The sequence below is a fragment of the Aulonocara stuartgranti genome (genome assembly GCF_965226115.1).
Source record: "Aulonocara stuartgranti genome assembly, chromosome: 9".
NCBI lineage: Eukaryota > Metazoa > Chordata > Actinopteri > Cichliformes > Cichlidae > Aulonocara > Aulonocara stuartgranti.
This window is the reverse complement of record NC_138960.1, coordinates 24,105,104-24,132,630: the sequence shown is the minus strand read 5'-3', so window position 1 is coordinate 24,132,630 and position 27,527 is coordinate 24,105,104. Positions and strand designations below refer to the sequence as shown.

The 27,527-nt window shown below is 39.5% G+C and overlaps 1 protein-coding gene across 2 annotated transcripts in view; it reads left to right on the top strand.

Moving 5' to 3' along the window:
* The window catches only part of plod2 (procollagen-lysine, 2-oxoglutarate 5-dioxygenase 2), a 36,540-nt gene extending 9,346 nt beyond the window's left edge, over positions 1-27,194 (top strand). Inside the window, exons 2-20 of one of the 2 annotated variants that reach the window (XM_082546676.1) lie at positions 3,177-3,268; positions 5,177-5,313; positions 8,740-8,903; positions 11,242-11,354; positions 11,679-11,742; positions 12,022-12,119; positions 13,089-13,190; positions 15,836-15,961; positions 16,077-16,198; positions 17,712-17,816; positions 18,605-18,730; positions 19,255-19,396; positions 20,121-20,183; positions 21,286-21,399; positions 21,695-21,760; positions 21,983-22,087; positions 24,095-24,241; positions 25,840-25,965; positions 26,133-27,194. In XM_082546676.1, the coding sequence (XP_082402802.1) occupies positions 3,177-3,268; positions 5,177-5,313; positions 8,740-8,903; positions 11,242-11,354; positions 11,679-11,742; positions 12,022-12,119; positions 13,089-13,190; positions 15,836-15,961; positions 16,077-16,198; positions 17,712-17,816; positions 18,605-18,730; positions 19,255-19,396; positions 20,121-20,183; positions 21,286-21,399; positions 21,695-21,760; positions 21,983-22,087; positions 24,095-24,241; positions 25,840-25,965; positions 26,133-26,288 (2,168 nt within the window). In that variant the 3' untranslated portion in view covers positions 26,289-27,194. The remainder of the gene's footprint in view (positions 1-3,176; positions 3,269-5,176; positions 5,314-8,739; positions 8,904-11,241; positions 11,355-11,678; positions 11,743-12,021; positions 12,120-13,088; positions 13,191-15,835; positions 15,962-16,076; positions 16,199-17,711; positions 17,817-18,604; positions 18,731-19,254; positions 19,397-20,120; positions 20,184-21,285; positions 21,400-21,694; positions 21,761-21,982; positions 22,088-24,094; positions 24,242-25,839; positions 25,966-26,132) is intronic. The other variant, XM_082546677.1, reaches the window with a different exon arrangement.
* Positions 27,195-27,527: the final 333 nt, after the last annotated feature.

The following is a 27,527-nucleotide window of genomic DNA, read 5'->3' as shown; positions in this document are numbered from 1 at the left end:
TTGGTGTTAGCTGTCAGTGCGTTTCTTCCTCATGGGAAATGTCTCACTGACATAACAGGAAAGTCACTGTTTTTCTTTTCCTTTTTTTCTCAGAGTATATACTGTACTGAAGCACAGCTCTTCGAAGTGAAAATAGATGTCACCGTGCAGATATCACAATATGCAGCACCCTGTTATCTTTCATCGTAGAAATACAAACAAACCTACTTGAAGTCTTGAGTTTATGTGTGTGCAGAAAAAACAAATGGAGTTAATTTCAAAAAGAAATACTAAACATTTCCCCTGGCTGTAATCACAGCCCACAAGTAAAAGAGACCTTTCATGGAGGTTTCGGAATTTTTCCAAGACATATTTGTGTGCGCCTTTTCTGTCTGCAACACTATGGCTAGCTTCCAAGGTACACAGTCTGAAAGTCTGTTCGTTTATCCCCATACCTAACCTGGCTGACCTGTGAGACATCAGCTTTGCCTCTGTGTCTCACAGGTCAGCCAGGTTTAGGGAAATGGGCAAAATAGAAGCCTTTCCTGCAACCGTTTAAATAACCTGTTTTATAGAGCGGTATGAGAAATGTGTTTCTCAGCTGCTGGAAACATCATCCCCTGGCAGCACTGTGCTCCAACATCTTCTTGCTTCAAGCCAAGAACAAGAACAGGGAACACCTGTGGTTCAGAATAGTCATCCCACAGTGATTGACGTGAAACTCTTTCTTTTAAATGTTTCTAGGTTTTGTTGGGTGACATAGCATTTGGAACTGTTTGGAAAAAGCAAGACAGGGCATTATTTCCACTTTCGATCAGGACTTTTACGTCACACTAATACTGGAATGGCTGTGATGACGGAGCCACAGACTAGACAGAGATGAGAGCTAAGTCTAAGCTAAGTCACACTGACAGTAAAGGGATGGAAAAGAGTTGCAATGAGGTTTCTGGACAAATACAGCTCTAGAACAGGACCTACCATGTGAACTAGTTCCTTGGCACTTGTGCTGTACGTAACAAGTCACGTGACGTGATGCTGCGGCTGTGATTGGTTCGGCTCTGCGCTAGTTAATTTTGATTGGCTGTTCTTTTTTTTTTTTTAAGAGGACAAGAGAGATGAGGCCTATCGCAATAGTTTAACTTTTCAATCGAGAAAAAGTTATTTCGCAATACATATCGTTATCGTTCTATCGCCCAGCTCTACTTGACAGCATGTTTAATTTTACACTAGTTTCGGAGGTTTGTTTACATATATTCAGTTGTTTGTGTTTTTTGTTCACATAGTGAGAAGTAGTAGATAGCTGTTAGTATGTCTGTGTCAGTTCGTCCCCAGTTAAACAGGCCTAGAGAATGGTTGGTGTCTCCCTAGCAACCTCCAGTCACTAGGGAAGCATGTGTACACCCCAACTAGTTGGCGAGGGGTCGCTGGAGGTTGATGGCTGTCACTAAAAAATCAGTTGCTAAAACTCCAATTGGTCACTCAGACTTAGATACTGGTCTGTGGCCCCTGGTAACTACTGGTTACTCGGGAAAAAGGTTTATTTACTGATCAGTCAGTGATTGATTGCCGAATGCTGCTGTCTCGCTAGGTGAAACTGGTCTCATGGACGTCTGTGGTAGTGTTGCAGTCATCCACAGTTTGCTTAGAAGACACAGACTTGCCTGCAAACACTCGCTAACTACTAATAAAATGGTAGTGAAAATGTGAAAAGTGCAACACAAATGCAAATAAGACTGTTTGCCTTCAGAGTAAAAGCTGTGCCATACTGCTGCAGCCAACAAGTTTCAAGAGCAAAGGGTCTCTGTTTTACCTTTGTTTCACATTTTTTAAGTTACACTATCACTTGTTTGCAGACAAATCTTCTGTTTTCAGGGTAGTTGTTCAAATGTTTTAAAAAGCCCATGCTCCTCCAACTGTTCATTGTATGGGGCAAGGGATGGAACAGGAACTAAGGTCTCTGTATCTTAACATTGAACAAACATTACATTTTAAAAAACTAGGGTTTCATAAACTGCATTTAAATTATATGAAATAAAACTGAAGCAACAAATGTATCCATTTAACTTGTATCAGCTTTTTTTTTAGATCCACATCAAAGGACAGCCATGTAAGATTTATTTGGCCAAGATTAACAGGTCTCTCAAGATGAAAACGTGATGTCCTTTTTGAACTGTCTAATAATTTAACTCTTTATACGTCTAGTGAGGTTTGCATTGCAGTCAAAAAGACAAGAAAAAGATCAGTGATGATAATCGTGTTAAACTTTGCACTCCAAAGGAGAAATGGAAGCTCTTTAACTATGTTCTCGGGCAGGCTGCATTTTTGAGTTAGGTCCTGTGGAAGCGTTTATAAGTCCCAGATATCTACTCTTTCCCACTCCCAATTCCACTTGCCAATGTCCAATAAATATTTTACAGGGGTTTAATGGAACTTTGTGCTGTATATTAAACAGAGGATAGTCTGGTTTCCATATTTGAAAAGCAGGAATAGTTCTCAAATAGTCATTTAAAACCACATAAAAGCATCATTAACTTTTTTGTTAGCTTGTCTGATGGCTAGCACAGAACAGCACATTTTAAAATGTAAGCTACGAATTAATTAGTTTCCCCCCTTTATGTTGTAATAGCATTTCATGAAAAAGATTTAAAGATGTGTGGTCCCCCCCCCCACAAGTGAAAACTAGCTCAGTGAGTTGAGCTTTTGAGGAATCCAGACACACTACTGTGAAAATTTGCATTTGGTTAACCCTTCTTCAGACCTCAGTTTTCAGCACTCAAGGCCACTAGAAATATCCTGGAGGTTTGTGGGAGTTCTTCTATCCCAAAAAGGAAGAAATTATTTTGTCTGTCTTTGAAAATACACTTCCGTTTTGGGATCAAACTAAAACTACAGTAGTCCCTCCTAATTTGAGACATAGGTTTGCTTAACCAAATAGTTACCAGTATGTTGACATAGGTTTGAGGTTTACAACGATCATGGTCCACAAAGAAGTGGGAATCTCAATGCATATATTTAAGCTTAGAAAAATATACACATTTTTGTGGATATCCTTCAATGAAAGCCAAAAATTTTGCAACCTAATATGTCTTCTGCAAGAGTATATCCCTGCATCCCTGTAATTTCACAGGAAAGAAAGCATTTGATGACTTAAGGTCAAAATAAGGAATATTTAACGTTCTTTTTTTCCTCTTTTTCAGAGAAATTGCTCGTCTTAACTGTTGCAACTGAGGAAACAGATGGTTTCCTCCGCTTCATGAGGTCTGCTGACTATTTTAACTACACTGTGAAGGTAAAACTTTCTTTTTAAATTTTGAAATGACTGCATATTCACAAATCCAGAGTTAAGGGCACTGCACTGACACACACAGCAGCAAAATTTTTTAACACAAATTTCCATGGATTGATTGCACTTATTAAAGGAAACAATGGAGTGGAGCAAGCTGCAAAAACATTCATGGATAGCGTTTAATCTGGATCCAGAATTCCCCTCTGTGGTTGAAACAATTGTTAAAAAACGCTTTTTCCTTCTTTTTTTTTCTTGCTCAGGGTTCAGTTCATGCTCTGCCCTCATTTGTATTCTTATGCGTGTAATTGTGCTGCACCAGTTTGTTTTTGTTCTCCAGGCAGACATTTTCAAGATACTTTGTAAGCCTTTTGGGCCAAGACAATCCATTTTAGTGGTTTGAACTAAGTTAAGTTCTTCTTGTGTATTGTTTCTTATTATGTGTTTGCTTATATTGTTTCTGCAAAATGCATACAATAACTTCTGTACAGAAAGCTCATAAAAAAGATTAGTAAAAAAAGAATATCCAGAAAATGTAATTGTATCTCAGGAGTTTTACCTGTTACTGATGGTTATTATGCTAGCTTTGGCTATTATAGTATTATAGTATCACACTTGCGTTGTACGGGATCAGGCTGCAGAGTAAACATGGCTCCCGGATCAGTTTTGCACATGTTGTTATCAAGAAGGAGGGCTAGATGGATGTTTCTGGGAAAGGAATGCAACCAGACAGTTTACAGTTGTACACAGCTGGGAAGAAAAAAAAACTCTCAGAGGCTTTAGTCATACTGATCAACTTGACAAAAGTGATGGAGCTGCCACTTAAGAATCCAGAAAACTCTTTTTTTTTTTTTTTTTTTTTTTTGGCCTGTCCCGTTTGGCTCTTTTGCCATCAGAATTGTTGTCTAAAGGCAAAGAAAGATGCCCAACGGATTTACTTTACCAAACTGACCATCCCAGCCTTGCCGTAATGGTCCATTTGATTCACCTTTTATTGTTTATTTTATTTTCACTTACTGAATACGGGACAGACTTGACTGGGGGAAAGAAGGGGAGAAAGAAAGAGGGAAAGAGAAACAGCTGAGAAGAGGGACGGGGGAGAAGGGCAAAAGACAAAAACCAACAGAACGGGCAGAGAAAAAAAATGCATATATCAATCACCTGGATCACCTGCTGAGAAAGAAAAAAGAAAGCAAGCAGAAGAGAACAAGAGTAATAGAATAAACAACATCACAATGATATATGGGAATATGACAGTAAATACTAAATGTTAAACATTATTGTGCAGCACATAAGATCAACAGAACACAGTGTGCTTTGAGGTAGGAGCCAAAAAGGGTGTAGTTTGTGGGTGTGATCACCCGTGTGTACACCTGTGAGCATGGATGCGCTTGTTTTTTGTTTTTTTTAAAAGGTTCCTTCATGTAATAATCTGCTAGAGGGTGTGGGGGGGCCACAGCCCCGTCCTCCAGGGCGTGAAGCCAGAAAACTCTTAACATGCTTTTTTGTTTACTGGGGCATTTTAAGGCTTGCATGCTCCGGATGCAGCGCTGGTTCTCATCACAAACACTATGTAAGATTAAAACATCAGCTGTCTTGCAACGCTCCCATTTTCATTCCCATCAGACAATGATTCCCTGTGTCCTCCAAATCGAGCCATAAGCGGGCTGATATCTTGTAGCAGTTGTGTAGACTGAACACAGCGTAATAAGCTCTTCAACTGAGCAATATTAACCCATCAGCTTTAAAGAATTTGAATTATTTTATCATTAATCAAGTAACCAATCTGACTGTGCATTTTAGAGTTGTGTTTTTTTGAAAACTATACAAAATAAAACTGACAGACAAGGCAGGGCTGCAAGGCCAGTTTTGGTGTCGAGAGGGTTTTGGGACTCATTCTGTTTTATGTTTTAGGTGTTGGGAATGGGAGAGGTATGGAAGGGCGGCGATGTGGGTCGTTCTATTGGTGGAGGGCAAAAAGTCAGACTACTGAAGAATGCCATGGAGGCTCTGGCTGATCAGGAGGATCTTGTTGTCCTCTCTGTGGATAGGTACGTTCTGTTTTTTTCTGAACTTTTCTTTAATATTCAGATTCATTTTCTGTTAAATAAACACATTTAATTACATGGGAAAATATATAAAAAATATGTCTGATTGGCTAAATTTATTTTAATCTAAGCCTTGACAGATGTAAGATATGCAGAATATTCCCAACAGACAGATGTGCAGACAAGCAAAAGCCTTTATTCTTATGATATTTACAGTCAATAAATATAATAAATTTAAAAAAAGAATAAGTTGTTTGATCATGTGCTTTTGCTTCCTTACACTATATCTTTGTTATTTCAGTTTTTTGTTGTTGCTCAGCTTCTGTTTAACCATCAGCTTTGATCTGATTTATGTTTTCTGTTTCAGTATAAAAAAGAGATGCAAAACACCTTTAATTGCTACGTAGAGCTATAAATGAGATATTGTAACTAATTTTCACAATCACAGAGCATAATAATTGCTTTGAAAGCCTTATTTCCTGAGTGAGAGGTGTTTCTGCATATTTACGTGTGCTCCACTTCTTCTTGCAAAGGCATTATTATAGAGCAATACCAAATACATGAGGAGAATAATTCTCCCATGCAGGTAGGTGAATTATGAGTTTTGCAGTCAAATGGAAAGTTTCACTGAGTAAATGTGAGTGGTTAAGAATAATAAGAGCTTTGCATGCCACGTTTCCTTAAATAGAGCAACGGACGATGATACTTGCCATACCATGTGACATGAATAATGTTCACCATAATTACTGTGCAGAGCTGTCACACCCTTGAAACAGGTAATTGGAATGTATTTTTTTTCCTTTTAGAGGAAGTGATTGTAGTATATTCAACTGCCTCTGCATTTCAGAGGATTAGGAGCCAGTTAAATGTAATTTAACATCTATAATCCTGCTAGACCACCTCGGGTTTTTTGACAGTTTCTGCCTTCGCTACAATCACAGGCCTATATTTTGTCTTCTGATGAATTTAGTCATTAAACTGTAATTCACTGTGTTTTTGTGCGTTTTAAAAAATGTGCTGAATTTTCAAAATCAAAACGCCTACATGCATTTAAAAAAAGACATGCATAGATAGAAGTAATCACTTCAGTGTTTCACGTTGCACAATATAAATTGATAAATGTGTTTTCTCACACCTTTGTAAAGACAGGACGGAATGGTTTTTCCATTTTTAAATTCATAAGACAGGAGAATAACACGTTTTCTGTAATTGCTGCATAACTATGTCCAGATGTACTTTTTACTGGGTACTTTATTATTGTTCAGCTGCTCATTAGCACAAATATCAAATCAGCCAATCACATGGCTGCAACTCAGTGCATTTAGGAATGCAGACATGGTTACAACAATGTGCTGACGTTTAAAGTGAGCATCAGAATGGGAAGGAAAGGTGACTTTAAACGTGGCAAGGTTGTTGGTGCCAGACAGGCTGGTGTATTTTAGAAACTGCTGATCTAATGGGATTTTCCCACACAACCATGTCTGGGTCATACAAAGGTCCAAAATAGAGGTCAGAGAAAGAGAAAATATCCAGTGAGTAGCAGTTCTCTGAATGAAAATGCCTTGTTAATGCCAGAGATCAGAAGAGTCAACAGAACCTCGAAATGATCACTGGTAACAACCAAGATGTGCAAGATAGCTTCTCTGAATGCGCATAATGCTGAACCTGGAAGCATTTGGACAACAGCTGCAGAAGACCACACTGGGTGTCACCCAGTGAGGCCACAATTTGCAATGGTTCAACAAATTTGGAAAACAAATTAATTACATGCTTGATATCTTGATTTCTGGTGCAACATTCAGATAATAATCATGGCTCAGGGGGTTGGGAAGCGCATCTGTAACCGGAAGGTCGCCGGTTTGATCCCCGGGCTCTCTGTCCTGGTCGTTGTGTCCTTGGGCAAGACACTTTACCCTACTGCCTACTGGTGTTGGCCAGAGGGGCCGATGGCGCGATATGGCAGTCTTGCTTCTGTCAGTCTACCCCAGGGCAGCTGTGGCTACAACCGTAGCTTGCCTCCACCAGTGTGTGAATGTGAGAGTGAATGAATAGTGGTATTGTAAAGCGCTTTGGGTGCCTTGAAAAGCGCTATATAAATCCAATCCATTATTATTATACTAGAGTCCGAATTGGGTGTAAATAACATCCCTTTTACCAATGGTTCAGGATGTTGGTGCAGTAATGGGGCACAGAATATTTTCTTGACATACCTTGGCCTCTTTAGCACCAATGGAGCATGATTTAAATGCCACAGCCAACCTGAGTATTGTAACTGAGTGAACCCATTTTCTGATGGCAACACACCATGTCACAAAGCTCAAATCATGACAATGTTATTGACAAATTTTCTACTTACTTCATGGTAAGTAGGTAACAATAGAGCACCTTCGAAATGGGATATTTACATCGTGGATATTTAGGTATCACGTGAATATGGACCAAAATCTCTAAGGAATATTTCCAGCACCTTGTTTAAGCTATGTTAGATACTGGTTACATTCGCCTGCTAGTTTGTGTTGATGAGTCTAGCAACCTAAAACAATTCTTGGTACCAGCAGTTAATATTCACTAGTTATTATTACACAGTGTTCAATAACACCAAAGTTTGGAATTGTAGCAAAACAATTTGGCATTTCACTACAGTGATGGTTAATTAAACATCATGAAAAGACATTTGAGTAAGTTTAGGTAAATACGAGAAATACAGAGAAAGAAATCTAAAAGACAATTGTTTTAATGGACAAATTTGTCTTTTGCACCTTTCTTGGTTTGCAAACTACATGAATAGTTACAATTGTTTTGCAATTGCTTTGCTTGGCATGGTGATAAACTGTCATTGCACAACTCGAGCTATTATAAAAAATGGGATTTAGTTCATGTCAAATCCCCACAAGTACAGACGAGTGTGGCTTCATCACAGCCACATCTATTAGAAAATATTTATTAAGCAATTATTTTGGGAATGGTGTCACTAAAATGAATCGCCTCTTTTATTGTTATGATTTCACACCTCCAAGTAATAAAATCACCAGAAATATTACGATTTTCCACATACTAAAACATCTGACCTTTGGGTAATAGCATACTTTTAAACAAGTCACCATGAGGCTTATGTAATGAGGTGGGCATTTTCCCCTCAGTCTGGCGCAGAACTGTATAGGCCATGCATGCGTCAGCACAGTTAAAGTGCTTTTGTGTGTTGGTGGCTGACAAATCACAGCATTTTTTGAAATGCCTAGCAGTGCAATCCACAGTGCTTGGCTAAACAAGTGTTCCCACCTGAAGAATGTCTACTGTTTACATTGAGATGTTTATCAGTCTCAGGCAAGTAGAAGCCTAGCAGGTGTGTCAGATGTAAGATAAAAAGATGTTGATGAAGTTGAAAGGTTAAATGATCTGTTGCATTTCGTCTTCACTCCTCCCTTTTAGCTATGATCTTATCTTTGCTGGGGGACCAGAAGAAATTCTCAGGAAGTTTCAGCAGGCCAATCACAAGGTGCTATTTGCTGCAGAGGGACTGGTATGGCCAGATAAACAGCTCGCTGACAAGTACCCCTTAGTCCGCACTGGGAAACGCTACCTCAACTCTGGAGGTAGGTTCTGAATATGAAAAGCTGCTTTGACTTGTTCAAGTCCAATCTCTGAGACTTTGGAGTAATAGTAACCATAAATTGTGGTTAAAGAAAGTGAGTTCAAAAGACTAGAATAGCTCTTCCCTAGAGGTACATCTACACAAAAAGCATTGCAACTTTGTTTTTTAATCCCATGTTTGGCATGCATCTGACAGAAACAATTCACTTCTATTTTAACCAACCCAGCTGTCTGCACGAGCTGTATACCAGCTTGCATTTTACTCAAAGAAGAAAACAAAGATGTGAGGTCTTCTTTTCTGTGTTCTTAAATGCACAAGTAGAGGGATTGTATATTAGACTCAGCACAACTACATACTCTGCCTGAAGGCATTCTCTTTCTGCTGCTGCTCTGCACCTCCTGTGTAAACATAATGTTTCTAATTCAACCCTGTCACCCATGTTTTACCCTAAGTGACAAAATCCAGGCATCTCCAGAGAATAAAATGTATTAGTTAGGGTGAATGGTTCCTTGTGTTGGACAACTGGACGCTGCAAATCTGAAGGCAATATTAGGATCATTACGGCAATGGTTTCCACTGAAACTGGTTCCAATGTTACCCACAGTGTTTATGTTATGTGCCTAGATATTTTATGCTTGACTGTAAACACACCTAGTTTCTATGTGTGCAAAGGGATTTTGAAATTCCACCATCAGCTGTCAAAGTTTGAAGACCTGTAAGCCTGGCTGGAATTCGGGAATTTAAGCCGCACTGGCCCTTCAGAGTTCTACAGTTATGAGAGGTGGAGAAGCTGCGAGACCTGCAGCCCAGTGTTAGTTTTAAAAATACAATACCACTTAATGTTTTTTTAATTATTATTATTATCTTTTGCTGCGAAATTCAACTATATTTTCCTTGTAATCTTGCTCCGTCAGGTATTTCCTGTCTGCGGTACACTGGAGGTGGGTGAATCCCATGGCATACTGCGGTTTCTTTTCTTTAGTAATGATCCTCTCTGCTACATGAGGGGATGTGAATACACACCTGAAGATGTGAAATGAGAGAGGGGGAAGACAGTTCAGAATATGCGCACTCATGCAGACATTTTTAAGAAAGAAACAGTAACAGTATGCTCTCATATATAAGCCGTATGGCCTGGTCATTTGCATCCTGCCAGTTCTTCAGGACATTGAATTACTGCCTTCCTTGTGGTCATCAGTGTGGTCTGACCTCCCATATTGGAGCCCGGCTGTCTCAGACTGATCAGAGGCTGTTTTTAGCATTCATTGTCATTGACATGACATGTGGATTTGTCTTGGGCCCCTGAATGTGCCACAGTTTGTATAAAATTGTAGGCTTTGTTTGTGTTCCTAACGCTACCGCCCAAGTGACCATTGGGGAAAGTTTTATAGCATCTGGATGCATACTTTGTCACAGAGAGTCTAGTGTCTTTGAGATGCAGTCAAGATAGGGTTATGTTTGTGTGTGACTGCATGTGTTTATTTAAGTAGAGTGAGGGGTCACGCACACTAACAAAACTACTAATGGTTAAAGCTAATTACCCGAAATCCCTGGGATCTGGCCATTAAACCCTGTCTGTCCAAGCATATATATCATAAAAAATGTGAACTGTTGTTTCATATTATGTGTTTTCATTCCTGAGAATGTTTTATGCTGCCTCATCTAGTAGAGCAGTACAAGACACTGAACGTTTCCAACAGGCATGCAATTCGCAGCATTTGAGGTGGACTAGCTATCAGGAATAAAAGCTTAAAAACATAAAATATGATTTCTTTTGAACATTTTTCTCTCATTCCTGCCGCTTAGATTATGTCATGTCTGTCCATCGACTTGTTTACAGTGTCTGAGGCTTTTTTCAAATGATAGGATGCAAAATGGAGCAAACCAGCAACACAGCCAAACCCTGCAATCTGTTATTGTGGTCACTGTCCTTGAGCAACACAGTGAGGAAAAGAAGAGACGTGGGGGGGAAACTGGAGTAGAGATTGCCATGAGAATGTGCATTTATAGTGTGTAAGATACCACCAAATATAGTTTCAGAAACTCAGCTAGCAGTAAGTTGTGTTGTTCTAAACACAAAGATCCTTCTTACTACCCATTATTACTCTGAGGGAAGAGAAAGTCCCTAGCTATTTCTCGTGTGTGCTTGGGATTATTGCCAAAAGTCACACTCTGTGCTAAGACGTCCAGGCTTCCCAAGTATTTCGACCTACACCACGGAGCCAGCAGTTGTACTGTAATTGTCAACAACAGCCTACCAGCCATGTATACGCCTGTAAACATTTCTCACTCTATCTTTTACTGCTGGATTTGTGTTTCACACTGTTTATTACTTTCAGGTATAATTGGCTACGCCCCGTACATAAACAGAATAGTTTCACAGTGGAACCTTCACGATAATGATGATGACCAGCTCTTCTACACTAAAATATACCTGGACCCATTACAGCGGGTGAGTCCTGCCAAGAGAGCAAAGATTCTCTAAATCTGTGGCTTGGTTCATGTCTCCATTGTGTTTTTTTAACCACGGGCACAGTGACTTGATCGTGCCTGCATCAACATCTGCCATGTCTCAATTAGTAATGTAATGGGAGCTCCACAGCTTGGCAACAGGTTCAAATTGGATGTGGTTATTGCAATAAGAGAAGACAGACCCAGAAGAGTAAACTGTGCACCACTGAATCCCAATGGCAGCATCTTAATTTAAAACACATGTCTGTGTTTTAAATTATGGATAGCTATGGATGGCTAAATGTAGGTCTTTGTCTTCTTACAGGAATCTCTCAATATGACTTTGGACCACAAGTGCCAGATTTTTCAAAACCTGAACGGGGCTGTTGGTGAGAATTTAAAGATATTTTATTTTCTAATTGAATAATCTCTGAATCTTTATAATTTAAACTCTGTCTTGGATGTCTAAGTGGCAAAAAAACAACAACCAAAAAAAACACTTAAACCAACATTTGATGTTGGTGCTGCCGCCAATCTGTGGATTACTTTCAGTGAACATGTAGGATTTGCAGTTTATAAGTTCTAAATCCTCGCAGCTCTTGCCCATGTAGTATGTCAGCTTTCAAAATATGGCCTAAAATGTCTTGTGTTCCCCTTTTTGTTGGCAGATGAAGTGCTTCTCAAGTTTGGAACGGACAGAGTGAGAGTTAGAAACACGGCGTACGACTCTCTGCCAGTAGTTGTCCATGGCAACGGAAACACCAAAGTGAGCAAGAAATTGCAGTCAAGGACACACCTAATGTAGCCTACTTAAGGGACAGAACAGATACTTTTAAGATAATTATCCTGACCTATGACACTAACCTTGAATGTAATTATCAAACTCTTTCCTGCCATTTGCAAATGAGTTTCTGTTGGCCTTTTAGACTTTTAGATTTTATCCAGCAACCATTCATCACTGCTGCTGATGTTCTGTTCGTTGTATAAATTTGACTCTACTTACTGGTAACGTGATACTTGCTAGTTACCTAGGCATAAAGGGCAGTGAATATAGCTACAATACTCTCATTTTGTTTTTGCCATCACTCAATTCTACATCATGGTGTAGAGCTGAGGAAACTAAAAAGCAGGATGCCCGCTATAATTCTGTTGATTTTTCTTCTGGTCTTTTCCTTCTCCTGTCTCATTTTTTGGCCAACTGTTTATGTTTGGTCTTCCCTGTTAAAGAACCAAACCCACCAAACTACTGAGTCATTCTTCCCAGAGGGCTCAACAGCTGAAAGAAAAGCTTTTAATGAGAGATCACAGTATGAGCTGACTAGCGAGTTGTCAGACCATTAGTTCATTTTATTTCCCAGTTATCTCGCCAAGTTGAGTTTTGTGACAGCTACATGATCATGGCGTTAACGTCTGCAATAACAGACTGGCAAACGGTAGCAACCGGTAAATTACACGTTCTCACACTAAATACAGAGCAGCAATGGTTGTGCTAACAATATGTTGAAAGTTATGAAGAATGATAACATTGTTGCCAAGCCTTGGCTTCTGTAGACGACACATCACTCTGTGGCCTTTAGTCTGACCTGCAAGTGAATGTGTCCAGTCATGACACAGTCGTACAATAAATCTTTACGTCCACAGTTGTATTCCAGGTTAGGATTTTCAAACATATCATAAGAATGTGACCTCAGCTGTCTCAAGTCTTTTATTTACTTTGAATGCTTTTTTCTTGCAGATGTACTTGAACTATCTGGCCAACTATGTTCCCAATGCATGGAACTATGAACACGGCTGTAGCCACTGTGATGATGACGTCGTAGACTTTTCTCAGTTAAAAGTAGGTGCACCAGACTGCTTTTTTCCATCTACTTGCCATCCTTTTTTAGTCTGCTTTGAAATAGCTGCTGTGGAAAGTTCTTCTTCATCCTCTCTTCTGGACTCCGGAAAGGATGACACATACAGCCCATTTCCCAACATCAACCACCCATGTATCACTGACTGTTTAGACAGTAGTTGAAGATCCCAGATTTTTTTCCGTATTTCAACAGATAAGCAATTCTGTTGGTACTCCACTGTCTTTCCAGCGATAATAGGTTATGTGCCCATTCCGCATTTCTGGACCATTTTAAAAGAGCATAAGTGCAAGGGGAACTACTTGGGCAAGAGGAAGCACTGCACATCTGCGGTGCAGGATATGGCTTTTGAGGTTTTCTGAAGGGCTCATTTAAAGGGGTGTCACTGTCGACCAGGCTGTCTTTTAGCATGCGCCGCACTGTGGGTTTTATCCACAATAGTAACTTACAGTGGTTGTACTGAAAATTTGTCACAGAGTTCAACCCAGGCTGGCAACGTATAGCCGGCAGGAATGGCAGGCAATAGGAAATGTCTATTGCTGTGTGGTTACGTCTGTCAAGAATGATGCCAAACTTTACTTCTGGGTCCTCTAGGCGAACACTGTAACCAACACAAGATCTCAGTTCATCTTTATTTATTTTTACCTTAAAAATAGTTTGAGGAAAATCTGTCTATTGTAGAGCAAAATGTGTTTTTACTGTTCACTAAAATTGATGTTTTCACATTACACAAATAAAATTGCTGTAATCCAACATGCTGCATGGATACACTTCAATAGTTTAACTGGAGCCGATTCAGTACAAACCAAGCTACATGAAAGGCATCACTGTGAAAGTTGCTATTGGTGACCTTCCACAGTGAATGAAGAAAACACTACTCCTTCTCAATAATAGGCACATTAGAAAGGACATTTCATTCCACTGTGCCCCTTTGTTTATGTGGGACAGAAACTGGTGGGAGCTCAGGTCATGTGGAAAGTTTGGTCATACTGTCCAGGCCTTTCCTGTGGGGTAAACCCAGTTTGGAGGAGGTACTTGTTGGTTTTTAGTGTACTTGTGTTTTGAGATTGAAATTAAGCCCTGCAATGACACTGAGAGTTACACCACGAAAGACCAAACAATCCCACCCAGGCCACTTCATTGCTTTTCTTTAACTGTTTCTACTGTTGGGTGTTGCTTTTCTCTGCTATAAGAAATGCTAAGGGTAACTTTTTGCTTTCGTTTTAATGTTTCTGTCTGCTCCTGCTTTTCTGTGACAATTTAAGCTCACATTGCCTTGATGGATGAGCTCCCATTCTTGTGCCTAAAACACAGTCATTGCGGAACTTGCAAATTAGATGGTTCTTCTCGGATCTCTTTTCATCCTTGGCCCAGACCTTTGCCATGAACTGGTCAAGAGGATCAAGAGTCCAGACTGAGCTGTGTGGGCTGGAGCTGAGTGTCATGGGAAAGTCTTTGCTCTTCTCTTCTCTATTGCTTAATTTTTCCATTTTATCTTTATTTCCTCAACTTTCTGCGGAATCATTTTGTGCACGTGTTTGTACCGTGGTTTTGGTTACCCACTTCATTAGATTACAACATATCAGCTGGTCAGGATGGAAGATGTTCAGGAAATTAATGCCAAGGGTTTTGCAATGTGTTAACAACATATTTAAAATGTTAAAGCCAGCACCAAATTCTGCAAAGACAATAGTCAAGGCACAATTCTAAAGTCAAATCAAGAAAATAGAGTTAATGCAGTGACACAGCTAGGAGCTAGGAGGGCTAGCTCTGTGGTCGGCATGAAGCTGGACACTCTGGTGACAGTGGCAGAGAAAAGGACATTAAAGAAACTGATGGACATTATGGACAATGCTGGGCATCCTCTGCACACGGCCATAAACAATCAGAAGAGTCTGTTCAGTGACAGGTTGCTTCTCCCCAAGACAAGAACTAACAGACTTAAAAACTCCTTTGTCCCACACGCCATCAAACTGTTTAACTCCTCTCTGGAGGGGAGAGGGAGGGGAAACAGGAGGACAAAGGAGGGGGGAACAACTAAGCTGTAGTGCCTCTTCACCTCACTGTACAATACCTTGTGCAATACTTTTTGTAAATAGTCAACAGTGCAATAGACTCAATACTTGAAATGTGCAATTCACTTGTATTTTTATTTTTTATTCCTATTTATTCTATTTATCCCCTTTGTATATTTTATTTATATTTGTCTCTGTATTTATATATGTGTGTGTGTGTGTGTGTGTGTGTATATATATATATATATAACAATTCTGTAACTGTAACTTCGGTCGTTGCTGTGCTTTTTGGAAGTCGAATTTCCCAGAGGAACCCACCCGAGGGATTAATAAAGTTCTATCTTATCTTATCTTATCTTAGATGTATTGGCTTCATGGTTTGCTTATGTGAGAAATGAAATGTCAAAATCATCCATGATTTATTTTAAACAAGTCTTCCACTGCCAGGGACACTTTTATGAAATCTAAACAATATGGATGTATTGGCTTCATGGTTTGCTTATGTGAGAAATGAAATGTCAAAATCATCCATGATTTATTTTAAACAAGTCTTCCACTGCCAGGGACACTTTTATGAAATCTAAACAATATGTCTTTCTTTCGAATCTAAACAGGAGTATCCAAATGTGCTGGTTGGAGTATTCATTGAGCAGCCAACTCCATTTCTTCCTGAATTCTTTCAGCGACTGCTGACCCTGGATTACCCAAAGGATAAACTCAAACTCTTTGTCCACAACAATGTGAGTACATGCAGCTGCATGTGCAGTTTTTTTTTTTCCTTCCTAGATCTCTACATGGCTCCTTACACAGTATGTGGTGTCTCTGTTAATCCATTAATATTGGCTCCCTGCTCAGGAGGTTTACCACGAGAAGCACATCCAGAGGTTCTGGGAAGAGAACAAGAATGTGTTCAACAGTTTCAAAGTTGTGGGACCAGAAGAAAATTTGAGCCAAGGAGAGGCCAGGAATATGGCAATGTATGTATAACTATTATAAATGTATCATTTCTCAGAATCTGAAGTTTCTTAGAATTTTTGAATGATTATAAAGGATATGGTGTTTTCTGACTTTGATTAACCATGCAATACTTTCAAAACCTCTAAACGAGTTTTCATGGTTTCTGTTTGGGAAAACGGTCATCTTTGTTGCTAGAAGCATGAATAATTCAGTGCATTCAAGGTCTGTATTAAGAATAACCAGAGAGACAAATACACCTTTGGTGCTGCTTTGTAGTCTTTCTGTATTGATTACTCATAAAACGTGGTCTTAGGTTCAGCTAAATCACAGATTTACAGATAAACATAATATGACTAAACTAATAACAGGCAAACAGTTGTAGTTTTTGCTTCTGAATATCATTCACAGTCAAACCTGGGAAAAGGTGCTAAGGAAACTGGAAATGTGGGCTGTGAGCTTCCCCTCTCTATCAATATAATTGCTTTTAGATAAAAGATGGTAGTAGGGGTCCACTCCTATTACAGAAAATAAAGTCGAGTTATTTAAGTCTTAGTAAGCTCTTTCTTAATGGGTTCATGCTCTAAAGTCTAAAGTTTTTTAACTATAACATAATGTTTATTTTGTAAATTATCGTTCTAAAGGATGTCAAGGCAGGGTATGTTTTATTGTAACTGTCAACCCTCTTCAGCATCCCAGTCAGGCTAAGGCCAGCAACTTGGTAATTCAAAAATATGAATTTTCTTAATTTTCAGCCATTCTAATGTTTTTGATTTTTTAAATTTTATTTTTAATTATTTCCTTCCTCTATCTGTGAAGCCTTAGACCCTATTTTTGAAAAGCAGCCCCAAACATAATGCTCCCTCTGCCATACTTTATATTTGGGCATGCTTGATTTTTAGCATGCAATTCCATTTTCCTTCTGACATTATGGATTTCTACAACTAAGTCTGAACTCTTCACATCTATCTACAATTCATCATAAAGGAATTGTTGTAGAAGGAAAACAATTATTTAAGGAGGACCAATCCAAAATGTCTTCTCATAGTTTAGCAGGTGTCATAAGCATCTACAAACCTCTGATGGAGACTGAGACTGTCCTCAAGAAGGTTGTAAATGTTGCTAAATTAAATTCATTGACTTATTTTTTTTCCAGGCTGCATTGTGACTGATTTAAAATCCTCGGCAATGTGTAAGGATTCACAAACTCACACACTCAGGTGTAAACTGCAGCTTTATTTGGACCAAAACGTTTAGGCACAGCATGCCGGGAAGCATTGGTCAGCACAGCCCTGTAATGAAGAAGTCTTAGGTTTATTAGGAGTCTCTAATTTTCTGAAATCTCCTTATCCACTGGAGGTTTAAAGATAGCAAGAGTCAGACTCCACCATTGAAAATTACACCTTATACTTTGACGCTGATAAATCTAAAGCCGTGACAGTGATTAATTCCAAGCCTTTTATTGACCGTAATCAGCTCTGGGTTGGAAAACAAAAAATCATTTTCTCCGCCATGTCTGTGTTTTAATTTCATTAGGGATCTTTGCCGTCAGGATGCCACATGCGACTACTACTTCAGCATAGATTCTGATGTCATGCTGACCAACAGACAGACACTGAAGCTCCTCATTGAGCAAAACAGGTAATCACACAGTAACTGGAATAGAAGCCACAACTGAGCCTGTTTGGACCTTCTTGGTAGCTGTTGTGATCATTGAACCATTTAGTTTATCCCGCAAGTGGCAAAACCACAGGAACATTACAGCTGAGTGAATTAAAGTTTTAAAATAGGCTGCGTTGGCTTCCTGTTTTTCTCTGGCCACATGGATACAGCAAAAGAGTCTATTGAACTAACTCAGAAATGCCACTTTGCATTATACAAAAAACAAACATTCAACCTCTTTTTGCCCTTCTGCAGCTCACGATCTTAAAGAAACCTTCCCATAAACTAGATGTCACTGTGGCCGTGGCATGGTATTGTGACTGGCGTTTACGGATATTTAAAGACAGCATGGGAATTCTCAGCTGGCACAGAGGTTGTGGGAGCAAAAGTCCAATTTATCTCAACCAAGAAAGTTTACCATTAGCATACTGCAGTATATATACGAACCCACACTGTGATTTATGGTGGTGTTATTTTGCAAACTTTTTCCCAGTTTATTTAACAGAAAGAAAGTATACTTCTTTGAATTGAGTCCAGCATGATGTACTGGTGTGGTTCGAATCGTGGTTTTCTGTGATCTGTTTCTGACTTTGCAGTGTAATATAAAGTATACTATCCAGCTAGAGGTTGAGACTTTAGATAGAGGCCTTACCCCAGTGGCAAGTGGTCTGGTGCAATAGGTGGCTGCCTGCTTGGGAGATTTCACTGAGTTTTAACTGCCCTGACAGAGTTACCATCTCTTCACTCCGTCTCTCACTTTCCAACAGAAAAATAATTGGCCCCCTTGTCACTCGTCACGGCAAGCTGTGGTCCAACTTCTGGGGAGCCTTGAGTCTGGATGGGTATTACGCCCGATCTGAAGATTATGTTGACATTGTGCAGAGGAAACGCGTGTAAGTCACAAGAGCAATAAGGGTAAACAAAGTTATGGCTTTGCATTTCATGGTTCACAAAGCAAATGTGGGTACTGGATCTCTGAGCATGTCCGTAACTATGAATAAATCTTGCACCGTTGTGCTGGAACTATTTTCCTTCATGTTTAGCCACAAAAAATAAGACCTGCTAACTTAGAAGGCCTATGTGAAGAGTCAGAAAAGTGATTTGATGAGAAAAACACTAAGTTAAACTTTTATTTCTGACTGACTTTGCTTAAAAGTAAGTTAGTAAGTTAGATTTGCTCTAAGATTGCACGGAAACACTTATTCACCCACAACAGTTGGAACTCAGATTGACAGCATGCAGAAAATAAATGGTTGTTATGTAAGTTTCAAAAGATTCTAAATGAATATGCTGAGCTTTTTTTTCTTTTCTACCACACAGTTCACTACTGCACACTGTAAGAATACATTCTTACATACATACATACTGGATTAATACAAAATAAGCACTTCCTGTCTTTATGTCTTGTTGTTTCTAGGGGTGTGTGGAACATTCCTTACATGGCACATGTATACCTGGTCAAGGGCAGTGCCTTAAGGAATGAATTGAAAGAAAGGAACTACTTTGTTCTGGAAAAACTGGACCCAGATATGGCTTTATGTAGAAATGCCAGAGACATGGTAAGAAGGAACAACCGCCATCTTTAAGGATTCCTCTATTAGCACTACTGTCCGTAAAATATTAAGATTAATTTAGCAACAAGAATGTATAAGGTCATACTAACTTTAGGTATATTTATGATAGTTAGTTTGGTTAAGCAATGAATTTGCTACTAACAAAAGTCAACAGCTCAACGGAAACCAAAGACTGGCAAGTATCAGTGTTTGTATGTATGAGTATGTATGAGTGTCTTCGTCAGCAAGTCATGACCGTCCTGTGTTTACAGTGTCTCTTTGGTCGTGCGAGGTTCTCTGCTACACTTGTATCCCATCATCCTTTACTTTCTTTTAACCTTACGTCTTGAGCGCAGTCAGTACAACCGATGCCTGGCTGGCTACCAGACAGAAAGGGTCTTGTCTCTTGTGGGTTTTTTTTCCTTTTCACTTGTGAACTTGTTACCTAGTCTTGCTTTGCGTCACTTGGACTTGGCAGCTGCGGCGTCTGATTCAAACACAGTGTATGTTGTCTGGTTTGCTTGGCCTGCTCCCCCAGCATGCATTGCTCCCATGTTAACCTACAAAAACATCAGCTTCAGAGGGAATCTTGCTTCTTTTTCATGCAGGCGTGTTTCCTCTCCTCCTGAATTCCTATGTGTGTGACATATGTACTTCCTCTGTCACCCTGTTTTTTATTTTGAATTCACTAATGTCACCTTATTTACATGATGCTTCTCCTTTATTTTAGACCAGTCACAGAGAAAAAGACTCCCCTTCTCCGGAATCATTCCATATGCTCAGGCCCCCAAAGGTTTCCATTTGTTTTGACTACTCTGCTTTCTGAAACATCCATTTCCAATGGGTTAGCACTCAGAAACCAATCTAAGCCATGTAGCATGCATAGTTTTAGGTACAGAAATAAATTTTCCCTTATACTGAATTTAGTATTGGAGGTTTTGTTTTTTGAAAATGCGCAGTTACAAATTCTTAATAAATTCGTACTGAGTTGCCTACTTGTTGCATAAGAAATTAAGATGACCGGCAACTTTTCGAAAATTGATGTTGACTTTTTGCTTGTGATAACTTTAGGTCTAAAAGTAAAATGATCTCAGTCAGACAGAGAAAGACTCATAATCTTTTATGTTTTTATGATTGCTTCTAAGAGGAGATCACGGAGGAGACAAAAAAGTTCACACAGTGCGCAGTTCCCCTGTCCTGATGCTTTACCCTAAACAACCAAACCCTACATCACACACATGTTACCAGCTGCTCTTTCTAAACACACTGACTAATCTCAGACTAGGCTCAAACTATTTTTTCCCGCAGTCATGCTAAACATCTGGTGCAAATCACAGTTTTTCACAGAATGCATTTGTACATTAGCAATTTGGAATCTTGTGCAAAGAGATTGCAAAACTATCCTTAATTTTTCATTCATCTTCATCAAGCACAAAGCCTAGTCTGATAGTAAGTCCAAACCACTCCTACACATCTCCCTCCCCATGCTTCACTTTAGAGGGAATATAATTCCTGGATTTGCTTTGTCCCGACCTCCCTAGCACCCCTCTGTTCCTGTTCTCCCACTCCTCTCCTGCCCCATGTTATCCAGTTCCCAACCCTCTAGGACCCTCCCCCAACACCCATAAATAATCTAAGATTATTTATATGACATCTGTGTCTGTTTGAACATAGAGTTCAGTAATGATTTCAGTGTGTTTAAGCACACTTAAATCCAACTATATTCTCAGTTTTGTGCAAATGAAGCTTTTAGTAGTTTGCCACAAGTATCAGTTTGTCAGTTTCATTGCCAGTGATAACTACTCATGAGTATTCATGTGTTCTAATACTGCATGCATGATGATTATGTAGACAAGTAAATCGAAACTTACTCAACTTTCTCCTGCTTGCTGCAGGGAGTCTTCATGTACATAACCAACCGTCACGAATTTGGGAGGCTCATTTCCACAGCCAATTATAACATTTCTCATTACAACAATGACTTGTGGCAGATATTTGAAAACCCTGTGGTAAGTCATTATGATCTCTCATTATCCTTCAACCACAAAAAAGCTTTTTTTTTCTGAATAGCTGAGATAAACAACAGCCACCTGTAAAGGTTATTAACAATAATGGAACGATTACAAATGTGAGACAATTTTGGAATAATGACTTTGGTGTGATAAGGCTCCTGGCTGATGATTTACTACTGTATTTGACAAGCTGGGATCTGCCCTGTGGGAGATGAGATTAGCTCTGTGAGGTATGCAGGTCAGAAAACAGTTCAAAAAATGGGCACTAATTTGAAGTACTTTCTGCTTGCAGGACTGGAAAGAGAAATATATCCACTCAAACTACACTCGAATTTTCACTGACAACTACTTGGAGCAGGTTTGTATATATACATGTGTATCTGTATGTCTTCAACATACTGATACAGACCGAGGGGGGAAATGGGATGACATAATGTCGCAGCAAAAAAAATCCCAACATCTGGTTTTACCATATCTGGGTATTACATTACAGTTACTAGAGCTCAACATGAAGGTGTTATTCAAGTCTATTCTCAGTGGCCTCTTTTTGTGTGTCAATATGTGTGTGCGTGTTTTATAGCCATGTCCAGATGTGTTCTGGTTCGCAGTCTTTTCAGAGAAGGCTTGTGATGAACTAGTCGAGGAGATGGAGCATTACGGTTCATGGTCTGGAGGCAAACACCAGGTGTGTATTGTTAGCTCAGTTTCACTGAACATAAAGTGCTAAGTGTAATCGTCACACTACAGGCACAGTGCTCTTCTTATTCTTTCTGTGTTTTATGTTTACACATTTTAATAAGGTGACAACCATAATAAAATATCAGTGGTACTGGATTCAGTTTAGAAGTATGAGCCAAAAAGCAAAGGTTATTTATTAGAGAGGCCAGGCACTGAGATGCAACCACTGACCTCTTCACCACGGGGACAAAAAATACATTAAATGTATCCAAAAGTATAGAACGTAAAAATTCAGCACTATGATAAGAAAGAAGATGGCAAAGATTAAGGCTACGTTCACACTGCAGGCGAAAGCGCATCAAATCTGACTTTTTTTGACCCTATGCGACCCATATCCGATCATGGTATGACAGTGTGAACAGCACAAATCCGATATTTTCAAATCCAACCTGGGTCACTTTCGAATGTGGTACTGAATCCGATACATATCTGATGTTTTAGAAAGCGACTGCTGTTTGAACGGTCATGTCGCATTAAATCCGTCTTTTACGTCACTGACACAAGACAGACGCCAATTATCAGCCCCCGAGAAGTCATCATGAACGCTTCCTGGCCATCCAGTGTAGATGTTAGTGAAACTGTTGGGAAGACAACGTTGGAGAAACGTGAAAATTTTATTTGTACTGTATAATCTGTAGATTCTGACAGAAATCTGCAACTATCCTTTGAAGCACCGCTCCTCTTTAAAACAGCAATAAGGATAATTATTAGGCCAAATGTAAATAACAAAATAACTTTATAACTTAAAGCAAAATTGGGAAACGTAAAGTCTGAAGTCTTTATATTAAGGGCCATCAGTCAAACAATATTGTTTGGTATGCATCTAAACACAGCTTGTTGTGTGTGACGTCTTCTTTCGCGCATGCAGGTCGCTTTGAGCGTTCACACTAGAGTGCGTTTGCTGTCACATTTTATTTGTAGTGTGAACAAGCAGGCAAAAAAAATCAGATTTGATCAAAAAATCGGAATTGAGCATTAAGACCTGCAGTGTGAACGTAGCCTAAGTTAATTTAGTTAGCATAACAGATGTGCTGGGAAAACTGAAATGTACTTATAGTTTGATATGTCTGCTTTATCTTGCTTAACATCTTAAAGTTTTTTAGGGCTAAATACAACCAGTGTACTTTAAATTCATCAACTGATGGTTTCATTTATGTTATATAATGACAAATACCCATTGTGTGTTGCCAGAAACAAGAAGACACTCTTCCCATCATTAATAATGATTAAAAAGCCTGCTAGTGAAGCTGGTTATGGCTGGTTATGTGCAGCACCAGCTTTAGCTCACAACAATAGTGTGAGGGCATGCTACCATTTGCTAACACCACTAGCATGACTAAAAGGTTTATTGATTTTTTTTAAATTATACAGTAGAAATTTAGATTTTTGAAATTACCCCAAAAGTTTACATAAATTAACTGAGTTAACTATTGCTGATACTTCTAAGCACTCTTTCACTGTTTGTGGGTTAAATGGCATCCAGATGTAACAAGTATCAAACAGACTATTCTTGGTTAGCTTGCTAGCTTTTAAATGTCAAAGTTATGTTTTGGTATGACACAGAAAGTTACACACATGCAACTATGATTAATGCATATAGTGAAAAATTATTTTAGTGCTGTCATCACAAGGTTGGCCATTTGAATACAACCAAAAAACCCCAGCTGTGTTTTAGTTTAATGGTGTCTAATTCCCAGTGGCTCAAAGTTGGCCAGGGAGATTAATATATTACAAATACTTTGACTCTGTTTGAGAGACGACTGAGCTGGATGGGTCATTAAGTCTCATACAGGCAGACAACAGAACAGCCTGTGGTTTAAAAAAAAATAACACATGCACATCATCACAATCACCATCACTTTGAAAACTGTGGACACACACTTTGAGGATAGTAGGTCATTTGTTCCATCGTTAGTCACACTGCATCGGGCTCTGTTTCTCTCCTTTTTCTCAGGACAAGCGGATTGCTGGAGGCTATGAGACTGTGCCGACAGATGACATTCACATGAAGCAAATTGGGTTTGAGAAAGAGTGGCTGCATTTCATCCGAGAGTTCATATCACCTGTCACGTTAAAAGTTTTCTCTGGCTATTACACAAAGGTTTGTGTGAATCTGACCTTTTTCTAGTAAAAGCTGAGTTATAACAGCAGAAAAGTTTAATCATATAATGAGCTGCTGACCTGCTATTCATTTTTATGTTTGTGATTCTGATGTGAATCTTAACAACTGATGACAAATTTTCCATTGGATGACAAATTGGTAGAATTTCCCATCACCACTCGTTAATATTGTGGTAATAATGGTAATAATGGGGTAGTAAGGTGGAAAGAAAAAGGTGCCAATATGGAAAATTTAAGTTATTACCCCTTAGTAATCCAACTAATCTCTTGTGTCAACAGTGTTTATAATAATTTAATGTGACACTGAAATTTAAGTCATTTGGTAATAAGTACCCAGAAACTAGGGAAAACTATGATACCGTTTTAGGGCCGCTGAAGATCAGAAAGACAATAAGGTGCATTTATTTATGAGGGAAAAAAAGGCAAAGCTTCAAGATTAAAGTGGCAAATTTCTGAGACGATTCCCCTTCCCTCATTTTTTTCACCAATCTTCAGTGGCCCTAAAAACTGTAGTAGGAAACATACATATGCCTTTGTATGTATGTCTAGTAGGAATACTATAATATTATACTGGAAACACTATCAGAACTTGCTAGCAATAAAATTGACATCCATCCATCCATCTTCATCCGCTTTGTCCGGGGCCGGGTCGCGGGGGCAGCAGCCTAAGCAAAGAGGCCCAGACCTCCCTCTCCCCAGCCACCTCCTCCAGCTTGTCCGGGGGAATACCAAGGCGTTCCCAGGCCAGCCGAGAGATATAATCTCTCCAGCGTGTCCTGGGTCTGCCCCGGGGCCTCCTCCCGGTGGGACATGCCTGGAACACCTCACCCAGGAGGCGCCCAGGGGGCATCCTTGTCAGATGCCCGAACCACCTCAGCTGGCTCCTTTCGATGTGGAGCAGCAGCTGCTCTACTCTGAGCCCATCCCGGATGGCCGAACTTCTCACCCTATCTCTAAGGGAGAGGCCAGCCACCCTTCGGAGGAAGCTCATTTCTGCCGCTTGTATCCGCGATCTCGTTCTTTCGGTCACTACCCACAGCTCGTGGCCATAGGTGAGGGTAGGGACGTAGATCGACCGGTAAATTGAGAGCTTCGCTTTTACACTCAGCTCCCTCTTCACCACCACGGACCGGTGCAGCGTCCGCATTACTGCAGCTGCAGCCCCAATCCGTCTGTCGATCTCCGGCTCCCTTCTCCCATCACTCGCGAACAAGACCCCGAGATACTTGAACTCCTCCACTTGGGGCAGGAACTCATCCCCGACCCGGAGTGGGCACTCCACCCTTTTCCGGCTGAGAACCATGGCCTCAGATTTGGAGGTGCTGATCCTCGTTCCCGCTGCTTCACACTCGGCTGCGAACCGTTCCAGTGCGAGCTGGAGGCGACATCCATGTATTTTAAAAAAATTTTATACAGATTTTAAAGTGATAGTAACCTTATAATAATAAAGTAATACTGGTGGACAGGTTCACTTATTAGAATAGTATTACCATATTGTAAACACATTGTAAGCATAATTCTTTATTTGAAGGTAACATCAGTACTGTCAGCCAATGCATTTCTATCCTTTTGTCACAGGGTTATGCTTTGATGAACTTTGTTGTAAAATACACTCCTGAGAGACAAGCCTACCTGAGGCCCCACCATGACTCCTCTACCTTCACCATTAACATTGCTCTCAATAACAAAGGCATAGACTTTCAGGTAAGGACTTGTATTATGGGGCATAAGTCACACTAATATTATAGCTGTTATATATATTTTTTAAATGTAGATTTTATTTTAAGCTTTCCAATTAGATAATCTGTCTGATGAGTATTGTTAACCCAGTGATTTATTTCACAATTATAAATCCAATTTACTTTTTTTAGGGAGGGGGTTGCCGTTTCCATCGGTATAACTGTAGCATAGAATCACCGAGGAAAGGCTGGAGCTTCATGCACCCGGGACGACTGACTCACCTGCATGAAGGCCTACCCACAACCGGCGGCACCCGCTATATTGCAGTGTCCTTTATTGATCCTTGAACTACCTGACGGCCTTATGATGTCAAGTCTTTCAACCACGCTTCGCTTTTTTTCATCCAATTTTTTTTTTGTTTGGTTGTATGATTTGAAGTTTTGTGCACAAGCTGTTCTTCTGATGCGATTCTTTTTTTAAAGCAGATGCTTTAAAATCTTGAAAAAGTTGCATTCAAATAACCTCTGTCAGACAGAGAATAGAGAGGCCAGGGAAGTAACAAAGGCAATTAACAGTTTTGATACACAAATTGAAACAAAAACCAAGCTAGCAGGGTAAGGATTTCTGTCACATTACTGCTTCATTTTTTGATTCAAAACAAAAATCTTTCAGGAAATCGTCTATGCTGTAGATTGTCATGATTTTCATTGCTCTGTCATGGTAACAATCATTCATCCACCCTGGTTGATTTGCTAGCAATTAGCTCTACTGTGTGAGGTTGTGCAGATGACCATTGTGTATAAAATTGTGTTTCAGGTAAAATGTGACTGAACTTGCGTATTGCTTCAAAAGTTACTACTGGTGCTAATAATCATGTTTCTGCAGTGTAAGTTACATTGTTTTCTACCCTGAGTCAGTCAAGGTTTTATTTGTGATTTTTTAATTACATTTCCATTTGGTTTGTGCCCCATTAAAAGAACTTGTGCACTGTAATTTTGCACAGCAAAGAGAGCAGAATTCATTAAGAATTCAAGCTAAATGAAGATCGATGTGTCATTTTTACTTGAAAGGTTTTCCTTCTTTCTGTACTGAATATTGGCAACACTGATTTGCTTTACTGAAAATATTTCTGCAAAATGTTCTTCCTTTTTTCTGACAGATATGAGTGACTTTATTTTGAAACTCAGCAAACTATTTTTTAACTTATTGTCTAATTCAATTAAAAAAACCCTGAATACTGAAAAATTAATGTTTTCACATTTACTCTAATTTTGCATTTAATCTACTAAAGTATGCTGCGGTATAGTCAACACATTGCCTCATGAGTCTCACGAGACCCTGAAAGGAGACACAAACCCAGCTTCAGGAGGTCATAAGTGTGGGTAAATGTGATGGTTGCATCTGGCATACCATGTGAATCCATCCACTTTGATGACCTCGTAGGAAATAATGGAGCAGCTGAAAGCACATTCTTTCATTTAAAGCACTCGCTGTCCAGAGAGAAAACCAAAAAGTCTCCTCGTAGATTGTAGAAAGTCTGGATGTAGTTACCACTGCATACAAGCTTTCATTGTCTTATCGCTTTA